A 21,308-nucleotide genomic window follows, 5' to 3' on the forward strand; every position below is an offset into this window, starting at 1 on the left:
ATCTCTTCTTGACTTTCTGTCTGGATGATCTATCCACTGTTGAAAGTGGGGTACTGAAGTCCCCTACTATTACTGTACTTTTGTCTGCTTCTTCCTTCAGATCTGTTTACTAATATACTTCTTCAAATATTAGTAAACTTAATGATCCCCTTATCATTATATTGATATAAAGACCTTCTTGTCTCGTTACTGCTTTTGGCTTAAAGTCTATTTTGTCTGATATAACTACCCCTGTTCTCTTTTGCCTTCTAATTTCATGCTATACCTTTTATCCATCCCTTCATGCTTAGCCTGTGTCCTTAAAGCTAAAGTGCATCTTTTGTAGGCTGCATATAGTTGGTGTTTTATTTTAACCATGCAGCCACTCGATGCTTTTTGATTATCAATACATTTATATTAAAAATAATTATTGATAGTAAGGACTCACTAATGTCATCTTCCTGTTTTCTGGCTGTTTTGTTGTTTCTTTGTTCTTTTCTTTGTCTTTATGCCTTCCTTTGTGAATTGGTGATTTTCCATAATGATATGCTTTGATTCCCTTCTCTTTATCTTTTGTAAATCTACTGTAGGTTTTTGCTTTCTGGTTACCATGAGGCTTATATAAAACATTATATATATATATATATATATATATATATATATATATATATATATGTCCGTTTTACACTGATGACAATTTTATTTTGATCACATACAAAAACTCTAATCTTTTACTCCCTCTTTTGTTTTTGATGTCACATTTACATTTTTTTATATTATTTATACATTAAAAAATTGTTAAAGCTATAGCTTTTTTTTTTTTTTTTTTTTTGTGGTACGCGGGCCTCTCACTGTTGTGGCCTCTCCCATTGTGGAGCACAGGCTCTGGACACGCAGGCTCAGCAGCCATGGCTCACGGGCCCAGCCTCTCCGCGGCATGTGGGATCTTCCCGGACAGGGGCACGAACCCCTGTCCCCTGCACTGGCAGGCGGACTCTCAACCACTGTGCCACCAGGGAAGCCCGCTATAGCTATTTTTAATACTCTTGTCCTTTAACCTTTATACAAAAGTATCTAACACATCACCATATTACAGTGTTATTCTGAATCTGACTATATGTTTACTTTTACCAATATGTTGTACATTTTCATACGTTTCATGTTACTTTTGGCAAAGCTTGATGAACTCCTCTCAGTATTTCTGTAAGGTAGGTCTAGGGATGATCAATGCCCTGAATTACTAGGAAAAGCCTTTATCTTGCCTTCATTTATGAAAAACAACTTTGGGTGAAGTATTCTTGGTTGGCAGTTTCTTTCTTCTGCACTTTGAATATGTCACTCCTTTCTCTCCTGGACTGCAAGGTCTTTGCTGACAAATCTCTGATAGTCTTCTGGGGCTTACCATGTATAAGAAAATTTTTTTCTTACTACTTTTAAAATTCTTTGTCTCCAATTTCAGATAGTTTTGTTACAGTGCATCTTAGAGAAGATCTTTTAAGTTGAAATTTTGGGTTTACCTATTAGCTGTAGAACTTGGAAGTCCAAATATCTCCCCATATTTGGGAAGTTCTAAGCCATTCTTTCCTTTTTTTTTTTTGGCCATGCTGCGTGGCTTGTGAGAGCTTAGTTCCCCAACCAGGGAACCTGAACCTGGACCCTCAGCAGTGAAAACATGCGGTCCTTACCACTGGACTGCCAGGGAATTCCCTATTATTTCTTTAAATAAGCTTTCTATCCTTTCTTCTCCTTCTGGGACTTCAGTGATGCATACATCATTTCTCTTCATGGTGTTATGTCAGTCCCATAAGTTCTTTATTCCTTTTCATTCTTTTTTCTTTTTGTTCCTCTGACTTGATAATTAAAATTGATGTGTCTTCTAGCTCACTGATTCTTCTGTTTGGTCAAGTCTACATTTGAAGCTCTCTACTGAATTCTTCAGCATTGTATTCTTCAGCTCCAACCTTTCTGTTTGGTTCTACTTAATGTTTTCTATCTCATTGTTGAACTTCTCATTTTGTTCTTGTATCATTTTCCTGGTATTGTTAAATTATTTAACTGTGATTTCTTATAGCTCTTTGAGCATCTTTAGTGCAATTATTCTGAATTCTTTGTTGGCAATTCCTGGATCTCTGTTTCTCTGGGGCCAGTTACAAGAGGTTTACTGTATTCTTTGGTGGGGCCATGTTTCCCTGATTCTTTGTGATCCCTGTAGACTTGCGTAGGTGTCTAAGTATTTTAAGCAGCAGTCACTCTTTCAGGCTTTATGAACTAACTTTGGGTGGGGCATAATAAAGCATGCTGTCATCCTGGGTCTAGTGGTCCAGACCACCAGGTGCGGGGCATGTGGTGGCACCAGGTATGCATGTGTGTGCACACATGTGTGTGTGTGTGTGTCTGTGGTGGGACTCAGGCATAATACCGCTTCTGCTCAGGTTGCCGGACATGGAGGTCGGGGTTAGCAGGAATCTAGACTTGCATCTTGCATGACAGAGCCCTGAACTAACAGCCACCATGGCTCCCAGGTTCCTGTGAAGGTGGGGAGGGACTCAGACGGCTGGTGTCTTACACTTGTGCAGATGCAGAGGACTGTGATGGCTGCTGGTGCAGTGCTGGAGCTACAGCAGGGGTGGGGAGGAACTCAGGTGGCTAGTGTCAGCAAACATAAACACCTGTGGAGTGAAAGATGGCAAAACTTGCCGGGGGTCCCTGGTGGCTGTGCTGGCCATTGGCTTCATCAGTGGCAAAAGCTGCTGAGTCTGTCCTCCGAGCAGGCCTCTGCGAAATGCAGTTATGAGCACTGCGTATGTGCTGATAATAGTCCCTGCTTGTCCTCCTTGATCCTAGTTGGCTCTGTAAGTCTCAGCTTTGTTGGTGTGGGTGGTGTGAAGCTGAAGTTGCACAGGGCCCCAAGAGGATGAAGAAGCTGTTTGCTCACCCCACTCTTCCTTTTTAGGCACGGGGAATTCTTTCTAGCTAGGAAGTTCCTTCCTGGTGCTGAACAATGCCAGCATGGGGGTGGGATGATGCAGGCAAAACAAAGCTGTTTTCCTTCTCTTCTCATGAGATTATTTGCAGGGGTTTTGTTCCACTGTGTGGCTAAAACTTCCTAAGTGGACTTTCTAGGTTTTTATTTGTGGATAGCAGTCTAATAATTGATTTTTATGAGGCGCATGGGGGACTGGGAGCCTAGGATCTCCTATGTTGCTATTAGCACTTCTAAGTCATTAATTATCTCAGATCATATTACCCCTATTAATGCTAGATTTTATGACAGACTTTGATTACTGACAGCTGGAGACTTAAACACCAAGCAACTTGGATTTTTTTTAATAGCGTTAATGAAATAGAATAAAACGGGAGCTATGAAGGTTTGAAACTTTCCAGAACCATGGTGAATGTAGGAAGTGTTTGGAAAAATATACAAAGAAAAAACTTTCTCTAAGATGAGGATGTCTTGGGACTTCCCTGGCCATCCAGTGGTTAAGACTTCACCTTCCAATGCAGGGGGTGTGGGTTCGATCCCTGGTCAGGGAGCTAAGATCCCACATGCCTCGTGGCCAAAAAACGAAAAACATAAAACAGAAGCAATACTGTAACAAATTGAATAAAGACTTTAAAAATGGTCCACATCAAAAAAAAAAAACTTTAAAATGAGAATGTCTTTAATAATGACTTAATAATCAGTAATGAAGTGTAGATTATAACTCAGTGAGGAGTTATTATAGTTAAATGATTGCTAGTTATATTTACAGTGTCTTTTAATAAACCTGTTAGTTTTTAAAAATACATTGAAGATGATCCATTCTTTCAGAACTTAATATATTAACCAATAAGCTAATTTATTGGTTATTACAGGAATAATGGCTTCTAGTCAACAAAACTAAAATATAAACACTATAAGAATATCATGAAGACATAACACGACAACAGATTTTTGTGAGATTTGATGTAGGACACAGTAATTTTGTTTCTTGGCAGAAATAAAATGTGGCTTTTCAGAGTAATTGCTTCTTTGGGAGAGAATTAAAGCATCTTTGCATTATTAACACAGCAGCTCTGCTAGTACATCCATTATAAAACTCATTTTAGGCATGAGGCTTATTTAGAATATTAGAAATTCAACAGTTTTTTTTAACATTACACTCAGGGATAAAGAAAAGATTAGAAGTTATAGTAGAGGCAAGCAATATTTAAAAATTGTTTTAAAACATTTTATGGTGTAGATTTTGTATTTCAATACACAGTTCGGATAAACCCAAATCAGACAAGTCCAAACTTTTCAAATACATTAAACTTTAGTAAGGTAAGAAATAAACAATTACAACCTGTGTAAGTAAATTATTAATAGACTATTAGATATAATTGTATAGCTAGAAATAATTTCATAAGTAGTCATTTCTATACTGTATATGGTCAATGGTCTCCTAGTTAGTGAGCAGAACAAAATTAATTTAAAGCACTTATTTTCTCCGATTAACTTAAGAACAAGAAAATAAAAAACAAAACAAAAACTTTGACACTTTATAAATAGCTAGGAGAACACACACAACATTATTAGCCCAAATACAGAATAAAATGTACATAATTCATCAGGTTTGATCATTTTGTGTGTATGTTCTTTGGCTCGTTTATTCATTAATTCAACAAGTCTGTATAAGTCTTATAAAGAGAATTACACAGATAAGTAATATTCTCATTCTGTGGCCAAGGTAATTTCATTTTATTAGTGGAGATGATTATGCAAAAACTATATAAGACTGAGAAAAATGAATACGACAAAGAACTACCACGGCCATTCAGAATTGGAGAACTTTATATTCATCCAGGAGCATAAAGAAATGACTTCATGCAAAAAAGCAGCCCTTTTTTGGATGAGAGAGGAAGAGGGTTTTACAAGTACAGAAAAGGAGGAATGTCATCCCACAATTATAATACTTACAATAAAAGGAAATGTATTATGTGTACATTGTTAACAAGAATTAACAGAAAATAAAATACCTGACTCATTTTTCTACCTGAGTCCTATTCTAATACATCCTTTAGGCTATTTTTATTATTTAGCTAAAATGACACCAAAAGTTTAATAATATTTAGGGGGAGGGAAGAAATGAGTAAGAGAGAATGTACGGAAGGGGAGAGAGAAAGACATCTACTGTTCAAAATATTCAGCATGACTCCTCCAAGATAATGGGACATTTCTCCAATGCAGACCTATTGTTTCTTCCCCTTGAGGTTATTAATTATTCATAAACTATAGCATAATTTGGTCTATAGCATGACCAAATCACACTGGCATTTTTTTTTTAATATAAGAGGGACACAGTATATTTGATTCTCTGTTTTGATAAATGTATGTGACACATATGATGTGGTGTTTAAGGCTTTATGGGGAAAAAAGGTTACTTAAGTATACAGCAGCCCTAAAACTTACTTTAATGTAACCTAATACGTAAATTTTACACAAATTTTCTCATGGCTCCTAATCTTTATATCTAAAGGTGATGTGATAATATGAATATTGAAATAATTTTTGAATGCTAATTTCATCCAAGTTTATAAAAAATTTATTTAAATCATTGATTAGCATTTTAAAGAATCAAAATATAATGATGTTGGAAAATACGCAATGAATAAGAAATATTCTGAGTTACCGAAATTTACATGCTCTTATTTTGAAGTTGTGGAGATATACCTCTAAAATGCTTTTTTAAAATTAGAATGTATATGCTTATTATGTTTAATATAATTGACTCAATTTTATTCATAGTATGAGAATAATTTCCTTGGTTTATAATGACCATAGGGGTCTATTTAGTCCATTATTCTTTGCAATGTACTCAATAATTTACCAAAGTTGGAAAAAAGTTATTTGCTAACTGGTTTGTATTATTTATCCCTTTCTCTGTGGGCAGGTCAGTTCTTCGTGCCTTTGCTTTTTTACTATTTTCTCTGAAATCACATTTACTCTGGATTCTCAGAATGTTTAACTGTATTAGATTAAATTTGACATTGTAAAACACATTCTCATTTTGTAGTATTATAATCCCTTTGGGTATGTGCTTCAAGGTTTTAATTACAAAGTACAAACAAAGCTCAGGAGGGAAGCCGCTGTTTTTCAGACATAGTTAACATTTTTGAAAGGCTAAAAATATAACTTGAGGTCCTATTTGCAAAGAAAGATTTATTCATCTATTCAGCTTTATTTTTATTTAATATCTGCCATGTGTGAAATGTTTTGATAGGTGGTAAGGATACAAATTACATGGTCCTTCTTAATTAATTGTCAGGGTTGTTAGTAGCTAAACAGTTGAAAGGAAGTAAAGGAGCAGTTTGGGTTGGCTTCAGAATTGGTAAAGGTCAGTGAGTTTAGGATCAAGAGTGATGATGAAAGTCAAAACCACATGTAGAGGGCAGAGAGAAGCAGCAATAGATGCCAGAGATAAAGGCAAAGAGTCTTACCAATGGCCAACTAGACACAAAAAATTTTTAAATCAAAAGAAATAAAAAGATAAGGCAAAGCTTGCCAAGAGAGAAGATGCAAGGCCATAGCAACAGAGCAACCATGGTACTGAGGCAAACTTTTAAAACAGTTCAGTTTCTAATACCACACAATGCAATAATAAGCAGAGATTTAATGACCGAGACTTTGGGCAAACCCAGATCATACTGCATCTCTCTACTAGTCTATCAGCTCCATGATATAGCTGTACTACTAGGGCAGATACAGTACCTGGTATTGAATGGGCTCTCAACAAACATTTATTGGATGGAAAAATAAAGGAATGAATAAATGAAAAGGCAGACTCTCAATTCCAAACTCTACCATAAAATTTTTGCATACCTTTACCAATTATTATTCTCTTTCTGTTTTTTTTTTTGTTTAAAATTTTTTGTTATATGTTGACATTCTCTTTGCTGGTGGTATGAAGATTATAATAAAACTCCTGAATATCCTAAATAAAATAATTGTATTTAGTTTAAATAAGCCTATACAATTTTCCACTTAGGACTAAAATATGTCCCTCAAAGAGCTAGTATATGCAAAATCCCTGAGGCATGAGAGTGTACAGCACTGGAGAAAGTGTAAGACTATTATGGGTACCTGAGACAAGTGCTACATTAACGATAAATTCTCGATTAAGCAGCATGCATTTCTGCAACAAAATGCTTTTGCATGTGCATGTAGAACACAGCTCTTAGCTACATTCACAACTGAAGTATAATGTAGTGAAAAATTTTGGATTATATATGGTAAACCCATAGCAACTCTCAGGCAGCAGCTAAAAGCCAAATCTTAAAAAAGAGGACAATATATTTATTTAGTTGGGAGTTATAATCTAAGCACAAGTTTATTTAACTGAATGCATCTCATTCAAGATTTTTTTTTTAACGACAGAAAATGTCTTTATGTCCCATGTAATCACACAGTTATATAGATTCCCTTTAGCTACACATTAATGACTGTTTTTGTGATGACTTTCACGCCGTGAAGTAGACCATTAGTACTTGACTTGTGCCAATACATAGCAACTTAACAGTAACAAACAAACTTGCAAGTCAGCATAGTAACATACTGCCTGCACTATTAATTTAATTTACATTGTCTATATTCATTTACATTTAAGTTCAGTGTGGTGAAACTTACTCTGGTAACATCTGTAGATCCTTGTAGGCATGTGTTATTTCACAATTAATATGTGCAAATGTGAACTGTCACTGATATTACAAATATATATAATTTTTTAAAGCTAATAGCTAAGTAAAGACCCAACAACATACTCCACAGTCTTTTAAGCTTGTCTGATCCAATTAGCTCAGTTCAGAGAGAAAATTGAACTACTGAAGCTAGAATCAGAAGTTCAGAGCTGACACAGGCCCACTATATATCAATTCTGTTGATGGCCACAAACTATCCACTGCTCAAACCAGTGTTGATCCTAAGGTGAATGAGGAGTGGGGATGGATAGCTGAGAGGACTGGAATGTATACCCCTTCCCGAAAATACAATTCAAAACACAGGCCCCGTTGACAGAGCATCAGTAACAAACCTTCTATAAAGGAGCAAATAATCTGTTCACCTACATAAGAATTGTTAAAATGTACAACAGGATAAAACAATTTCTGACAGATACTCTTAAATAAATATGTTTTTATAATTTTCCCTACAGGATTATCTACAAGACAAATATGATATTGACTTAAAAAATTATTCACAATTGGTGAGACATTTTGACTACTTGTTGCTATTGTTTTCAGAGCGTGGTATCTTAACACCATTTGAAAAGTATGTTTCTTCATGATTTTTTTCCTCTGTTTTGGAATCTACTAACAAAGAATAAACTCTTAGCATATTATGAGAAGCTGTAGTAGACACATCTACGAGGGCACTGCCCGTGCACCAGCCTGAAATCCACCAGTGCAGGGAAAGTAACGCCTTCCCCAGAGAAATAGCACTCAACGAGTGACTGATGAGAGCTGGTATATGAATATCAATACCTTAGTTTCCCTCACCACTGGGGTGGGAAAATCCCTGTATGTGTTCCACACCAGCTCCCAGAGATCCCCAAGCAGTATTAAGCTTCAGTGGCCCAAAGCGCTCATGGGCTGGATACGGCATCTTTTTTGACTGCCTTCCCTTCCTGAACTCAGTTTCCCGCTCCTTTCTCACGTTTGCCTCACCTCCAGCATGAGCTACTTTCATCTGATTTGTTGTCTTTGGGTCTGTTCTGGGAGGGACTCAGACTAAGACAGGAGTGTTTTCAACTTTTAAAAGCGCTTATACATCTATGATTATATTTTATCTCACAAACTACAAGGTAAGAAAAGCAGTATTAGTCCATCTTTTCTTATATTAAATGAGTCTAAGTAACTTCCACCCCTAGCGACACAACTGCTAAGAGGCAGAGCTTGGGAAGAACTCAAGCCCGTTCTCTTCCCATCTGTTTCTCTGCCTGTATACTTCAGGACAAGGCATAAACATGACTCCGTGGGCCTAAGAGTCATTTTTACTCTCTCTTATGTAAACATCTCTTGGTAAGCATATATAAAATGTCCAAGATTAAATAGCGTTTACTAAGATAGATTAAAGCAAACAATTATACCCAAAACATTTTCATATCAGTTATATTTAGTGATGGTGTTCCATATATACAATCCTCCCAAACATTAAACCACAGGTCAGTGTGATCCGAAGCACTCACTGGTTGCTTCAGTTAAAAAAAATTTTTTTTTAAGAAAGTCATCCTTTGGGTATAAATGCTAGATGGGATGGCCTTCTTGGCTACAAAATATATAAGAAAACAAAATTATATTTAAGATTCTCTGGAGCTTCTCATTTTCGACTCTGATGTCTGAGCCTGGTGCTTCCTTGCTGTGAGCAGTGTCCTCTGCACTGTAGGATGCTTAGCGGCATCCCTGGCTCCACCACTAGCTGCCAGTAGAGGGCAGCTGCCCCCACCGTTGTGACAACCAAAACTGTATCCAGAAACTACCAAATGTCCTCTGGGGGTGCCGGGAGGAGGGGGGCGGGGAGCCACATTCATCCCTCTTGGTATGATATGCGTTTCACAGCCCAAATATCCCTTCACTACTCCATGAGACAGCCAGTCTATAAGGGCAGTAAGGGTTAATGTGGCGTGGGGACAGAAACCACTTACACCTACCTTGAAATTTTACAAATGAGGAAAAGGTGAAGTCCTGGTAACATTTATCTAACGTTATAGGGTTCCAAAGTTAGCACGAGTGTAAGAAGTTAACAATGGGTGTGAAGCTTATGCTTCTGAAACATGACTTAATGCTGTTGCACAGAAAGAACCATGGCTTTTCATGTTTGGGGCCAACAAAGGAATCTGTTATCAGCTTGTCTTTCCCACTAGTAGCTCAATATAGCCCTGACAGCATGAGGCAGAACATGAAACCTCTGGTAAGATGAGAGGACGACATGGGAAGTAAAGCAATGTTTCTGGGGAATAAGTAGAATAAATGTAAGCATACTGATGGCAACTTAAAGAGAACTCTGAGGAAGTTCACAAGCACAAAGAAACTATATGCCAATGTCCATTGCAATAAATTCAGATGTTAACAGAAGTTCTCCCATGCTTTGGGATTTGGGTTTAGTTAGCTCTACTTTGTAATTCTGTTGTTGGCTTTGCATTTTGATGAATCCCTATCAGTATTTAACAAGAAGGAAGGCAGAGGTGTATCATACCACCATCTTAACCCTGAAAAATCTCTCTTCACTTCTGTTTCACTGTCATCTTTTTATAGCATCACCTTAGGAATGTACATAGACCCATCCCCTTTGTTAAACTGTGTATATGTAGGTTTAAATCTACGGTATTTGCTTGATGCAAGAAAGGCTAGTCAATTCTCAGTGGCCTTTTAATCTCTCTGCTTATATTTTGAATGACTAGCCTAGCTTTTAATGTTCTGCATCTCATACTTCTCATAACTTTACAACTTAATGCAACAACATTCTCTGTAATCTATTACCTATAGGGAGACAGTTTACTTAACTACATAGTGTGTTCTTTCTCCTTGACATGAAACTACAAGGGGTTGCATTTATTGATACCTATTTTTTATAATTTTCTAAATTTCCATAGTGAGCATTTATTAATTTTATGATCAGAAAGTAAACTTTAAAAGCAAAAGTTGAAAGAGGAAGTCAAAGTATCATATTTTAAAGAATAATGAGAGGAACCAGATAATAGAAAAATACAGCCTGGAAGCTAATGACACATTCTAGGATTACACCTGGCCACGTATATCTTTAAGCCTCTAGGGTCTTATTAGGTCTTAGTCACTTTATTTAAAAGGACTGTGTTTGTCAAGGTTATGGAGGTTTCATGACATTTCACCCATATTTAATTAGTCAATCTCCCTGCAGAAAATAGTAGGTATCATTTCAGATTCATAGATTGCTCAGGGCCCTCAGACTCAGAATTTCTGTCAAAAATTTAAAATAGATTTTAGCATCAAGATCCAAACATTAACCACTGTTACTAACAACATTTATGTCTAAACTTTAAATATGTATTTTAAATATTTAGTCTAATTATTATCAACTTAGTCTTCGAATGACTCTCGATCATGTTACAAGATCCACCATTCTAATTCTGGCTTCTACTACTTGGACTATTATTTTTCCTCATTTGTAAAATACCTGCTCTCTGACCTCACAGTATTATGCTTAAAAGGTATAAAACTAGGTGTTACAACGCCAAATCCATTAAAAACTCCCATATACAGGAAAAACAGCAAATTAGGCAATTTTAAAAGTTTGACACAAAAGAACTCACCACCATCCAGAATTCTATTTAGAAACCGACTTCAGAAAAACCGGGGGGTGGGGGGGGGGGGTGGGGGAACAACCCAACTATTGCTGGAAACCATACAGACCTTCATAGTACAATTTTAAAGTATTTACAAAGTTAAGTTCACTTTAACATTGAAATACTTCTTCATAAACAATTTTAATACAAATTTCTTAAATCATCTAACATAAATCAAATAGTTGAAGCCAAACATATTTTAAAAATTAATTTAGAAAAAATGAACAAAAATTAGAATTCATTTAGCTGATATTTATGTGTAATAGCTACCTAAAAATAAGTCTTTAAAATGTAAATGGTTATTCAATTATGTTACAAATATGAAAACCACAGTAAACTTACTGTTTCATATACCTTACTCCACTAAATGTGCATTGGTCATAAGAATTAATGCCAAATTATAAAATTCCTTTATAAATATTCATAAGATACTCACTTTGTCATTTTATTCCATACCACTGAAAGAGATAAATAGCCTAATTATAGTTATTCTCAAAAACACAAATCCTACATGGTAATTTCTTTTTAGAAATACAGGTTAAAATATGAAGAAATTACCAAAGAAGGATAGTGCTAATTTTCAAGTTATATCTTGAAATTTAAACACATCTATTATAAAGAAAACCATTCACTATTATTATTCTAATGGACAGTCATTGTTTAAAGTATAATTCTGTACCAGTAACCACTTGATTTTATAAAGCAAAGTTAATCTTCTATTTTGTTCCAGTAATATGAAAACACATTATTATGCAAATCAATTCATTAAAACAAAAACAATTTTCTGTTTCAGTGTATGTTGACATTATGCATATTAAAAAGCAGGAAGGGAAGTTTTGCTAAAATACGTTAAAATGCAAAACAAGAAAAGAGCTATATACTAATGGGCAACATTCTCCTGCCCCTTTAACCTGCTTTTGTCTATACTGCTTAGTAAGTAACATCTTAGTAATTAACAGATCAGTCCAAAACCATATCCACATCTCTGGCCAAGAGCACACTCAAGCAATTGATTGTGCAGCAAGAAGCTCCTATATTTCCAAGACTTTCATGATTTTTTTCCTTCAATCCTAATACTTTATTCAAATGTAAGAAAACATGTTTTTATAAAATATGAGGGTGAAGAGTTTGGGACAAAATTCATTTTGTGAAGAGTTTGGGACAAAATTCATTTCTTTAAACAACCTGGTTATAGGTTTCAGTCTCATCATTTCTGTAACTTTTGATTAAGGTGCTGAAAAGCTAAAATACGTACCCTGAAAACTAGATGCACGTATGAAGGAAAAGTTTTTTTCTTTTAAAAATATAGAAAATTCTGTTTTCTTAATGTGTTCCTCTGGGCCATCATAGTACCTTTTCCTAAGGGCCATGCCAATCTCTACTTACAAAATAGTAATACAACAATGTGGAGGGGGCAAATAAAACATTTTCTAAATCAATAGAGAAAATTTCTTTCCAATCTAATCTAAACCTTAAAATAAGTGTTCCTGTCACATTAAGGTTACTAACTGGTTTATGCGGAATTAACAGTGACATGTTGATCCTATTATCATTCAGACTAGTGACAAAAAATAAATGGAAAGAATTAAGATAATACAATTCAAGAAACCAAAATCTCCTAGTGTGAGTCTTTATAATCATTTAATAAAACATTCATTGAGGACCAGCTGTATGTAAGTGTAAAGATGAAAAATAGCTTAAAAGAAACTCCCTATGTTAAGAATTTGACTAATACATAAAATATTAAAAAAATATTATTATAAAGGAATGCAGAGATACATAAATGGGCTAACTACATATTTATAAATGTGTAAAGGGAAGAAGAATTTCTAAGGTAATTAAGGAATGCATTTCAGAGGGTTGGCAAATTAGGTGGTATTTGAAGGATGGGCATGATTTGATAGAAATTCCAGGAATGGAAGCAGCAAAATAAAGCATATATTTAGGGGACAAGGGACAGTACAAATACACTAACACTGAGTTTCTCTGCAAAGGAGTAGAGGTCTTAGGCTGGAAAGGAAAATTACAATGGGCAAGTAATGGACAGCCACTTAGGATTTCCAATTTAACTGATAACTCTGGTCCACACATATTAATATTATCAATATAGTCAAAGTATGCTTTAGGAGTATTCACCTAGTGGCCTAAAATACTCATTTGTGAAGTCTAGTGCCTAGCATACATTCAGTGAGCAATAGATGGCATCCACGTTGTCAATGTTACTGTAATCAGTGCAAATTTTTTTGGTGCTTACTCCAGTAAACGACGTGTGAGGGGATTAGAGTCTCATGATTTAGCAAAGTAATGGTTGAAATGGTAAGAAGATTACAGTGAGAATGAAGAGTGACAGAATACAACACTTTAAAATATGCCACTTTGGCCTAAGAATTATTTTAAGCTGAAGGCACTGAGAAGAAGCAGATACTAGAAAAGTTCTCTGCCTTCTCCAATCTGCCTAAAAGCAGGACATAAATTCACAACGGTGTCCCTCCTCCTTTCTCTACCAGCAAGGACATAGGTAGAGACAATCTACAGGTGGAGACAATCCTTGGAGACAACTTTAGATCCTTATCAATGGAGAAGGCAACCGCAAACTTAAATCTGCACACTACACCTCACTGTTGCTTGTCTTACTTTTCCTGGTCACTTCCACAACTGGCTTTCCCTCAATACCTTTCTTTCTGTCTGTAACTGAAGATGGCACTTAAGCCTGAGCTCTAAGCCACCTCTGAGAGTTATTCATTTTTCCCTATCTCCCATGTATACATGAGGTATACATGTTAATCACTTTGTTTTTCTCTTGTTATTCTGTCTTTTGTTACGGGGCCTCAGCCAAAGACTCAGAACAGTAGAGGGAAAATTATATTTTCTTTCCCTACATAAGCTAAAACATTTCACAAGAATGTTGATGAATTTTTCATATACTTTAACAAATGTATTTAAGCAAATAATAAAAAGCAATGCTTAATATGTTTATTTGCCTAAGAAATGTTATAAGAATATTAAAAGGCAGGAATAAAAATTTTATCAATTTCCAAATTTACACTTTTAAAGTATCATTAACACAATAGTGATCAAATCTTTGTGTCAGGCCCTCTTTATGAAATAGGAACATATCAGGGACCAAAGTGGATAAAAAGCCATGCTGTCAAGTGCTTATACCTTACTGGGGTCCTGGCAAAAGACAAACAAAAGTAACACAAAATAGTAAATTATATAACGTGTTATAAGTGCTATGGAGAAGAAATTTAAAAAGGAAAGGAAGACAGTGAGTATGGGTATTGGGGAAGAGGATGAGAGAAAAGGACTACACTTTTAAATAGGATGGTCAGGAAGACTTGAAGATAAGGGGACAATTTATTGCTTGATAATTACTTCCAATTATTTTTTCTGTAAAATTAATTTTGAATATTAGACATTCAAATCACTTTTCTAATTAGTGACAGATTTAAAAAATACAGAGTACACATAACAAAAGACATGTCTGATTTACTACAGCATCTGATTATCCAGAGTCTAACTTTGACTCCATATTCTTGACACCTATAGAAGAAATCTGAAAATGTTGACAAAAATATGAGACCAAAATGGTTATTATATAGTATCAGTGACTGTAACTAGCAACCAGCCCTTAAAATCTAATTGAGCCATCAGGGTACATACAGTAAGTAAAGTGAACTATACCCCTATATTACAGTTCCACAAAGAAGTTCAAAGAAAGCCACAAACAATTTAGGAAGAAGAAATAACTTGTTAGCTTTTTTAATATTAAAGATATTTGAAGTACTGTAAGCAATGAAGAACAAACCTCATAAGTTTACATTATACATTTATATTTATAGAGAAATTATACCATGATTGGCCATGGGATAACTTTATTCCATTCAGAGCCACAATATTCAGAAATTAAGAATTTATTACCATTTTAGGTGTGATTCTGGTACTGTGGTTATGATTTTTTAAGAAAGCCTCATCTTTTAGAGGTACCTACTGAAATATTTATGTTTGAAATGAAATGATATTGGGCAGTTATTTCAAAAGAATCCAACAGCGGTAAAGAGAACTGGATGGGAGAATAGATGAAACAAGATTGGTTATGAACTGGTGATTAAGTTTGGTGATGAGTGCACGAGGGGTGTCATTATATTCTTCCCTCAAAATCTGTATAAAGAAAAAGCTAGAGAAAAAAGGCACATTTTAGAACAGTAATCTTCACCAACCTAATACTAAGCCTCAAAGACAGTATTCTGCAAAGTTGATCTATGACAATATTTCCCACCCACCAAAAGGAGAGGGAAGGCAGCAAAACAGTAGCAGTTACTAATGTAAATTTTGCTACTGATTTAACTACACACCAATTTCACTTTCAATTTTCTGGCAAACAGTTCCTGGCATCCTAATACAATGGCTTCAGGGTTCTTAATGATCTTCTGAGCTAAATTAAATTTATCATTGCTGGGACACTCGCTACAGACTGTTCCTATTTCCTCTTTTGGCATTACACATTATTGCCATAGCAGTCTGCAAAGTTGGAAAAATAATTTATGTGTATATATTTGATAAGTAGGTACACTGAATTTTTTTTAATCCATGCTAAAGCAGTCCTCACCCTAAAAAATATATATATATGTGCATGTTGTGTGTATGTACATGGTGAAGGTAGTAAATGAGAAGAGAAAGAACATATATTTCGATTTACAAATAGAATCCTTTCTTACTAAATGCTAAACATAATTTCGGATTCCTATGTAAACAGGATTAAAGTTCATAATACTGATGCACAGAACATGCACTTACCACCTGTCCATTGTGCGGGTTTTTATGAGCATATGGTGGTCCACGGATATGATTCCACATCTGGCCAGAAGTCATAGCAAAGACTATACACTGAAAAAACAGGGTACAATATTATAACATGTAAACTGAAAAATAAGAGAATACTGCATTCTTTAAAAAAAATGCTCATGAAACTATCTTTCAAATATCATGTAACAGCTCATCCATTAAAATCATTTTCATTTACTAACTATGGGACCTTCGGTAAGTTACTTTTCTCTGCTTCTCAGATTTGATATCTATAAACTGGGGATACCAACTACGCTGATGACATACATTAATGGGTAAATAAATAAATTGGGTAACATATGTAAAGCATCTGGCATGGTGACTGATAATCTGATATGTCCTAACTAGAGCTAGTCAAAAGTACAGGTAAAACATGATGTTTTAGATATAGCCAGGAATAATTCACAGAAGCCATATTCCTGCTAGATCTAGCAAAAAAGGCTGCATTTGGAAAACTAATCTTAAAGATCCGAGACATTACAGAGATGGTGGGGGAGGAAACAGTATGAACCAGAGGTCACAGTCAATCACTGTAACTTACATGTAAGCATGTTTTGTTTAAATCATACATGCTTAAATTTACAAACATGGACATCTTTAGACTGAAATATGTCTTCAGGTTAAAACACTTCCTACTGTCTCAGAACTTGCCCAGCTCACTCTTTATTTGAACTGCCCACCTCTGGTAGGTAGCTATATCAACAAAGATTCAAGGTCAGAATGAGCAATGTGTGACTGGGGATCTAAACATACAAGATTTGCACAATTTTTAAAGGAGAAACGAGGATACAAAAGGGGAAAAGTAGGATGAGGCAAATTAATGGAGGATTTTTAAACCCAGAGAATAAATCTGAACTCTGTTTCATAACTTCTTGGGAACCACAATACTTCAAAAGAAAATAAAAATGATATAACAGGATTATAGAGATTAATCTGAATCCTTTCCACACTTTCTTGAGAATAACTCTGAAATAAACTGAAACTTCTTAAAAGTCAGATTTGACTTGTACATAGACTTTGCATAGATTGAGGTATTTCCGGAAAGTCAAGATTTTACAAAATATTTGCACTTTAAACTTAGAAGGTACATTAGAATTTAGGCCCGAAGTGAAACAGAGAATGATGCACCACCTAAAAAGTCATTTAAAAATGTGAAATTGTTACGTGAGAAAAGTAAATTGTATATCTAATTTATAGGAGTGTCATGTCAGTGATTTAGAGAATATATTAAAGGTGATTATTCTGTAGATAGATTATAATACAGTAGTGTGAAAGGCAGAGTATATTTTAAAATCCAGGAAAAGATATATCTAGTGAATAAACACATTTATAGTATAAGCAAGTGACATTTTTGTTTTTAGTAGATGCTCAGTAATACTAGAGTTCTATCATTTTGGGGACCTAACCCTCATAGTCACTAAATCAGCACTGAAACTGTATGTATTTCTGGTTTTACTTTTACCTGTCTGCCTATTCCTTTTCTGCCTTCTACTGCTGCACTTGATATTCCTATTTCCAACTATGGTGGAAAAATAATGCATGATCAAGTCTGTATTTTAGAAGGATGGTACTAGTCACAGTATGGAGAATAGACTGGAGAAAAGTATAACTTGAGGCAGAGAAATCATTTTGGAGGCTGATGTATAAAAATGCTTGAGAGACTATAGTGGCCAATTCCATGGTAGTGACAGAATTGAGAGATCTGGACAAACAGGAGAAATATTTAAGAGATGGAATCAACAGACTTTGGTGAATGATTGATCTGATAGAAAATAGTCAAAATTAACCTCTGGGTTTCTGATTTGAGCAACAGTGTGTAGTTAGTGGTGACACCCAATGAGATACAGAATAAGGCAGAAGCATGTTAAGGGTGAAAGGGAAGAAGGTAACAAAGATTTGGAGCTCCCTCTGTTTTAATTATTATTTTTTTACAGTAGGTCCTTGTTTGTTATCTGTTTTAAGAATAGCAGTGTGTATATGTCAATCCCAAATTCCCAATCTATCCCCCCCACTCTTCCCCCCTGGTAACCATAAGTTTTTTTTGAAGTCTGCGAGTCGGTTTCTGTTTTGAAAATAAGTTCATTTATGTCATTTTTTTTAAGATTCCGCACATAAGCAATATCATATGATATTTGTCTTTGTCTGACTTACTTAGTATGATAATCTCCAGGTCCACTCATGTTGCTGCAAATGGCATTATTTCATTCTTTTTAATGGCTGAGTAATATTCCATTGTATACATGTATCACATCTTCTTTATCCATTCCTATGTTGATGGACATTTAAATTGCTTCCACATCTTGGCTATTGTAAACAGTGATGCAATGAACATTGGGTGCATGTATCCTTTTGAACCATGTTTTTCTCTAGATATATGTCCAGCAGTGGGATTACTGGATCACATGGTAGCTCTATTTTTAGTTTTTTAAGGAACCTCCCTACTGTTCTCCATAGTGGCTGTACCAATTTACATTCCCACCAGCAGTACAAGAGGGTTCCCTTTTCTCCACACCCTCTCCAGCATTTATTGTTTGTAGACTTTTTGATGATGGCCATTCTTACTGGTGTGAGGTGATATCTCACTGTAGTTTTGATTTGCATTTCTCTAATGATTAGTGATGTTGAGCAGTTTTTCATGTGCCTCTTGGCCATCTGTATGTCTTCTTTGGAGAAATGTCTATTTAGGTCTTCTGCCCATTTTTTGATTGGGTTGTTTGCTTTTTGGATATTGAGTCACGTGAGCTGTTTGTAAATTTTGGAGACTAATCCCTTTTTGGTTGCATCGTTTGTGAATATTTTCTCCCATTCTGTGGGTTGTCTTTTCGTTTTGTGGTTTCTTTGCTATGCGAAAGCTTTTGAGTTTAATTAGGTCCCATTTTTTATTTTTGTTTTTATTTCCATTACTCTAGGAGGTGGATCCAAAAAGATACTGCTGCAATTGATGTTGAAGAGTGTTCTGCCTATGTTTTCCTCTTATAGTATCCAGTCTTACATTTAGGTCTTTAATCCATTTTGAGATTTTTTTTGTGTATGGTGTTAAAGAATGTTCTAGTTTCGTTTTTTTACATCTAGCTGTCTGGTTTTCCCAGCACCATTTATTGAAGAGACTGTCTTTTCTCATTGTATAGTCTTGCCTCCTTGTTGTAGATTAACTGGCCATAGGTACACGGGTTTATTTCTGGGCTTTCTATCCTGTTCCACTGATCTGTATTTCTGTTTTGTGCCAGTACCATACTGTTTTGATGACTGTAGCTTTGTAGTATAGTCTGAAGTCAGGAAGCCTGATTCCTCCAGCTCCGTTTTTCTTTCTCAAGATTGCTTTGGCTATCAGGGTCTTTTGTGTCTCCATACAAATTTTAAGATTTTTTTTTTTTTAATCTAGTTCTGTGAAAAATGCCTTTGGTAATTGGATAGGGATTGCATCAAATCTGTAGATTGCCTTGGGGAGTTCATTTTTAAATGGGTTAACTCTAATGTACTTTCAAAACATCTTTGGAGAGTGAGATGTCTAAGAGACATTTACATATATATCTAATGACAGAGGTGTAGGGAAGAAAAACTACAGATCTGGGAATTGTCAGCACATAGTTGTTCACTGAAGTCATGGGAATAGATAAAATTGCTCAAGAAGAGTAAATAGGGTGAGAAAAATAGAAGGCCTAGAGGGCTAGAACACTGATGAATACTTGTAAGTTCATAAACTCAGACAGGAGCCTGCAAAGGAACCTGGGACACAGAAGTAGGAAGAAAATGAAGGTAGGAGATATAGTGTAACAGAAGCCAAGGATAGAATTTTGAAAAAGAAGAATGTGGTGGTCAAAAATGGTCAAACGCTGGGGAATGATCAAATACAAAACAACCTGAAAAGACTTATTTTTTCTTGACTATTCATTTGAGACACTGAAATACTTAAAAACTATAACCGTTAAAAAGAAGTTAAAAGACAGTAGTATCTATCGAATGACCTGCAACACTCTTAAGATCCACCACTGGTATGTTTAACGTACTTTGCCCAGCAGTATATCATAGTAGTTAAGGACGGAGGCTCTTAAATTAGAACACTTGAGTTTCAGATCTGTCTTGAGCACTTGGAGAAGTTCATCATTCTGGGCCTATAACATTAGGAGTATATTAGCATCAACCTTTTTAAGCTATGGAGGTTTAGTAAGTTATTATTTATCCCAATGCCCTCCACAACATTCCTAAATGGCACCGTGCCCCACACTCCTTAACTGGCTCTCTATGCTTCATTCAGGTCACTCTTCTTGCTCCACCCCCTCCATCCAGGAAGCAGTGCCTACATTTACATCTTGTTAATGCCGTACCTGCCTAGGACTCCTACCTAACCAACCTCTCTACACTTGGGGTCTATGTATGGTTCTCTCTGAAGCCATTCCAGTTTAATTTACTCATTTGACAATTATTAACTGAGCATACCAAGTATTTACTGGATACTAGGAATATAGCAATGAATAAGATAAAGATAGTCCCTGCCCTTCAGTGAAAATCCTAAATAAGTGACATGTGCTCTGAATCATAAAAAATAAGTAGGTATTTCTCATTCATTCATTCAACATTTATATACTGAGAACCCACTATATATTCAAGAACTGTTTCAGAAGCCAAGAATAAAACAATGAACAAAAATATAAGGGGGGAAACTCCCCTCTTGGAGCTTACATTCTATAGGGAGAAAACAGACAGTAAAAAATTAAATCATATGAGAGACAATGATAAATGAACTGAGGAAAAGTAAAGCAGTGAAGGTGGAAAGAATTCATGAGAGAAGGGGTTGCAATACTAATGAGTGGTTGGGAGGGGCCTCTCCAAGGCAGTGGCATTTTCAGCAGAGATCTGATGATGTCTAAAAGCCATGTAAATACTTGGGGAAAGAGGGAAGAGCCAGTGAACCAGGCTCTACTGAAGGACAATGTCTGGCATCTTTTAGAAAGAGTAAAGAAGCCAAGACGACTGAAGGACAGTTGATGAGGAGAAATGGATAAATGAATAAGGTTGGTGAAGTAGTACAGGGCCAGATCCCAGAGCCTCCTGGGTTGGAATTTTGAAAATTAACCGTATGGTGGGTAAAGATGGAAGCTAAGATATAGTTAAAAGGCTACTGCAATAAGTGGATTAAGAAATAATTAGAGC

The 21,308-nt window shown here is 35.5% G+C and overlaps 1 protein-coding gene across 8 annotated transcripts in view; it reads right to left on the reverse strand.

Annotated features, from left to right (window-relative positions):
• Window positions 1-21,308, reverse strand: part of TUSC3 (tumor suppressor candidate 3) — a 181,580-nt gene that overhangs the window by 60,494 nt on the left and 99,778 nt on the right. For all 8 annotated transcript variants that reach the window (XR_012328975.1, XR_012328974.1, XM_019921440.3 and 5 more), the window contains exon 6: window positions 16,110-16,199. Coding sequence is in view for 6 of the 8 variants with exons in the window: in XM_019921440.3 (XP_019776999.1) it covers window positions 16,110-16,199 (90 nt within the window). In the remaining 2 variants the exon portion in view is untranslated. The remainder of the gene's footprint in view (window positions 1-16,109; window positions 16,200-21,308) is intronic.

Source organism: Tursiops truncatus, chromosome 21 (assembly GCF_011762595.2).
Source record: "Tursiops truncatus isolate mTurTru1 chromosome 21, mTurTru1.mat.Y, whole genome shotgun sequence".
Classification (NCBI taxonomy): Eukaryota; Metazoa; Chordata; class Mammalia; order Artiodactyla; family Delphinidae; genus Tursiops; species Tursiops truncatus.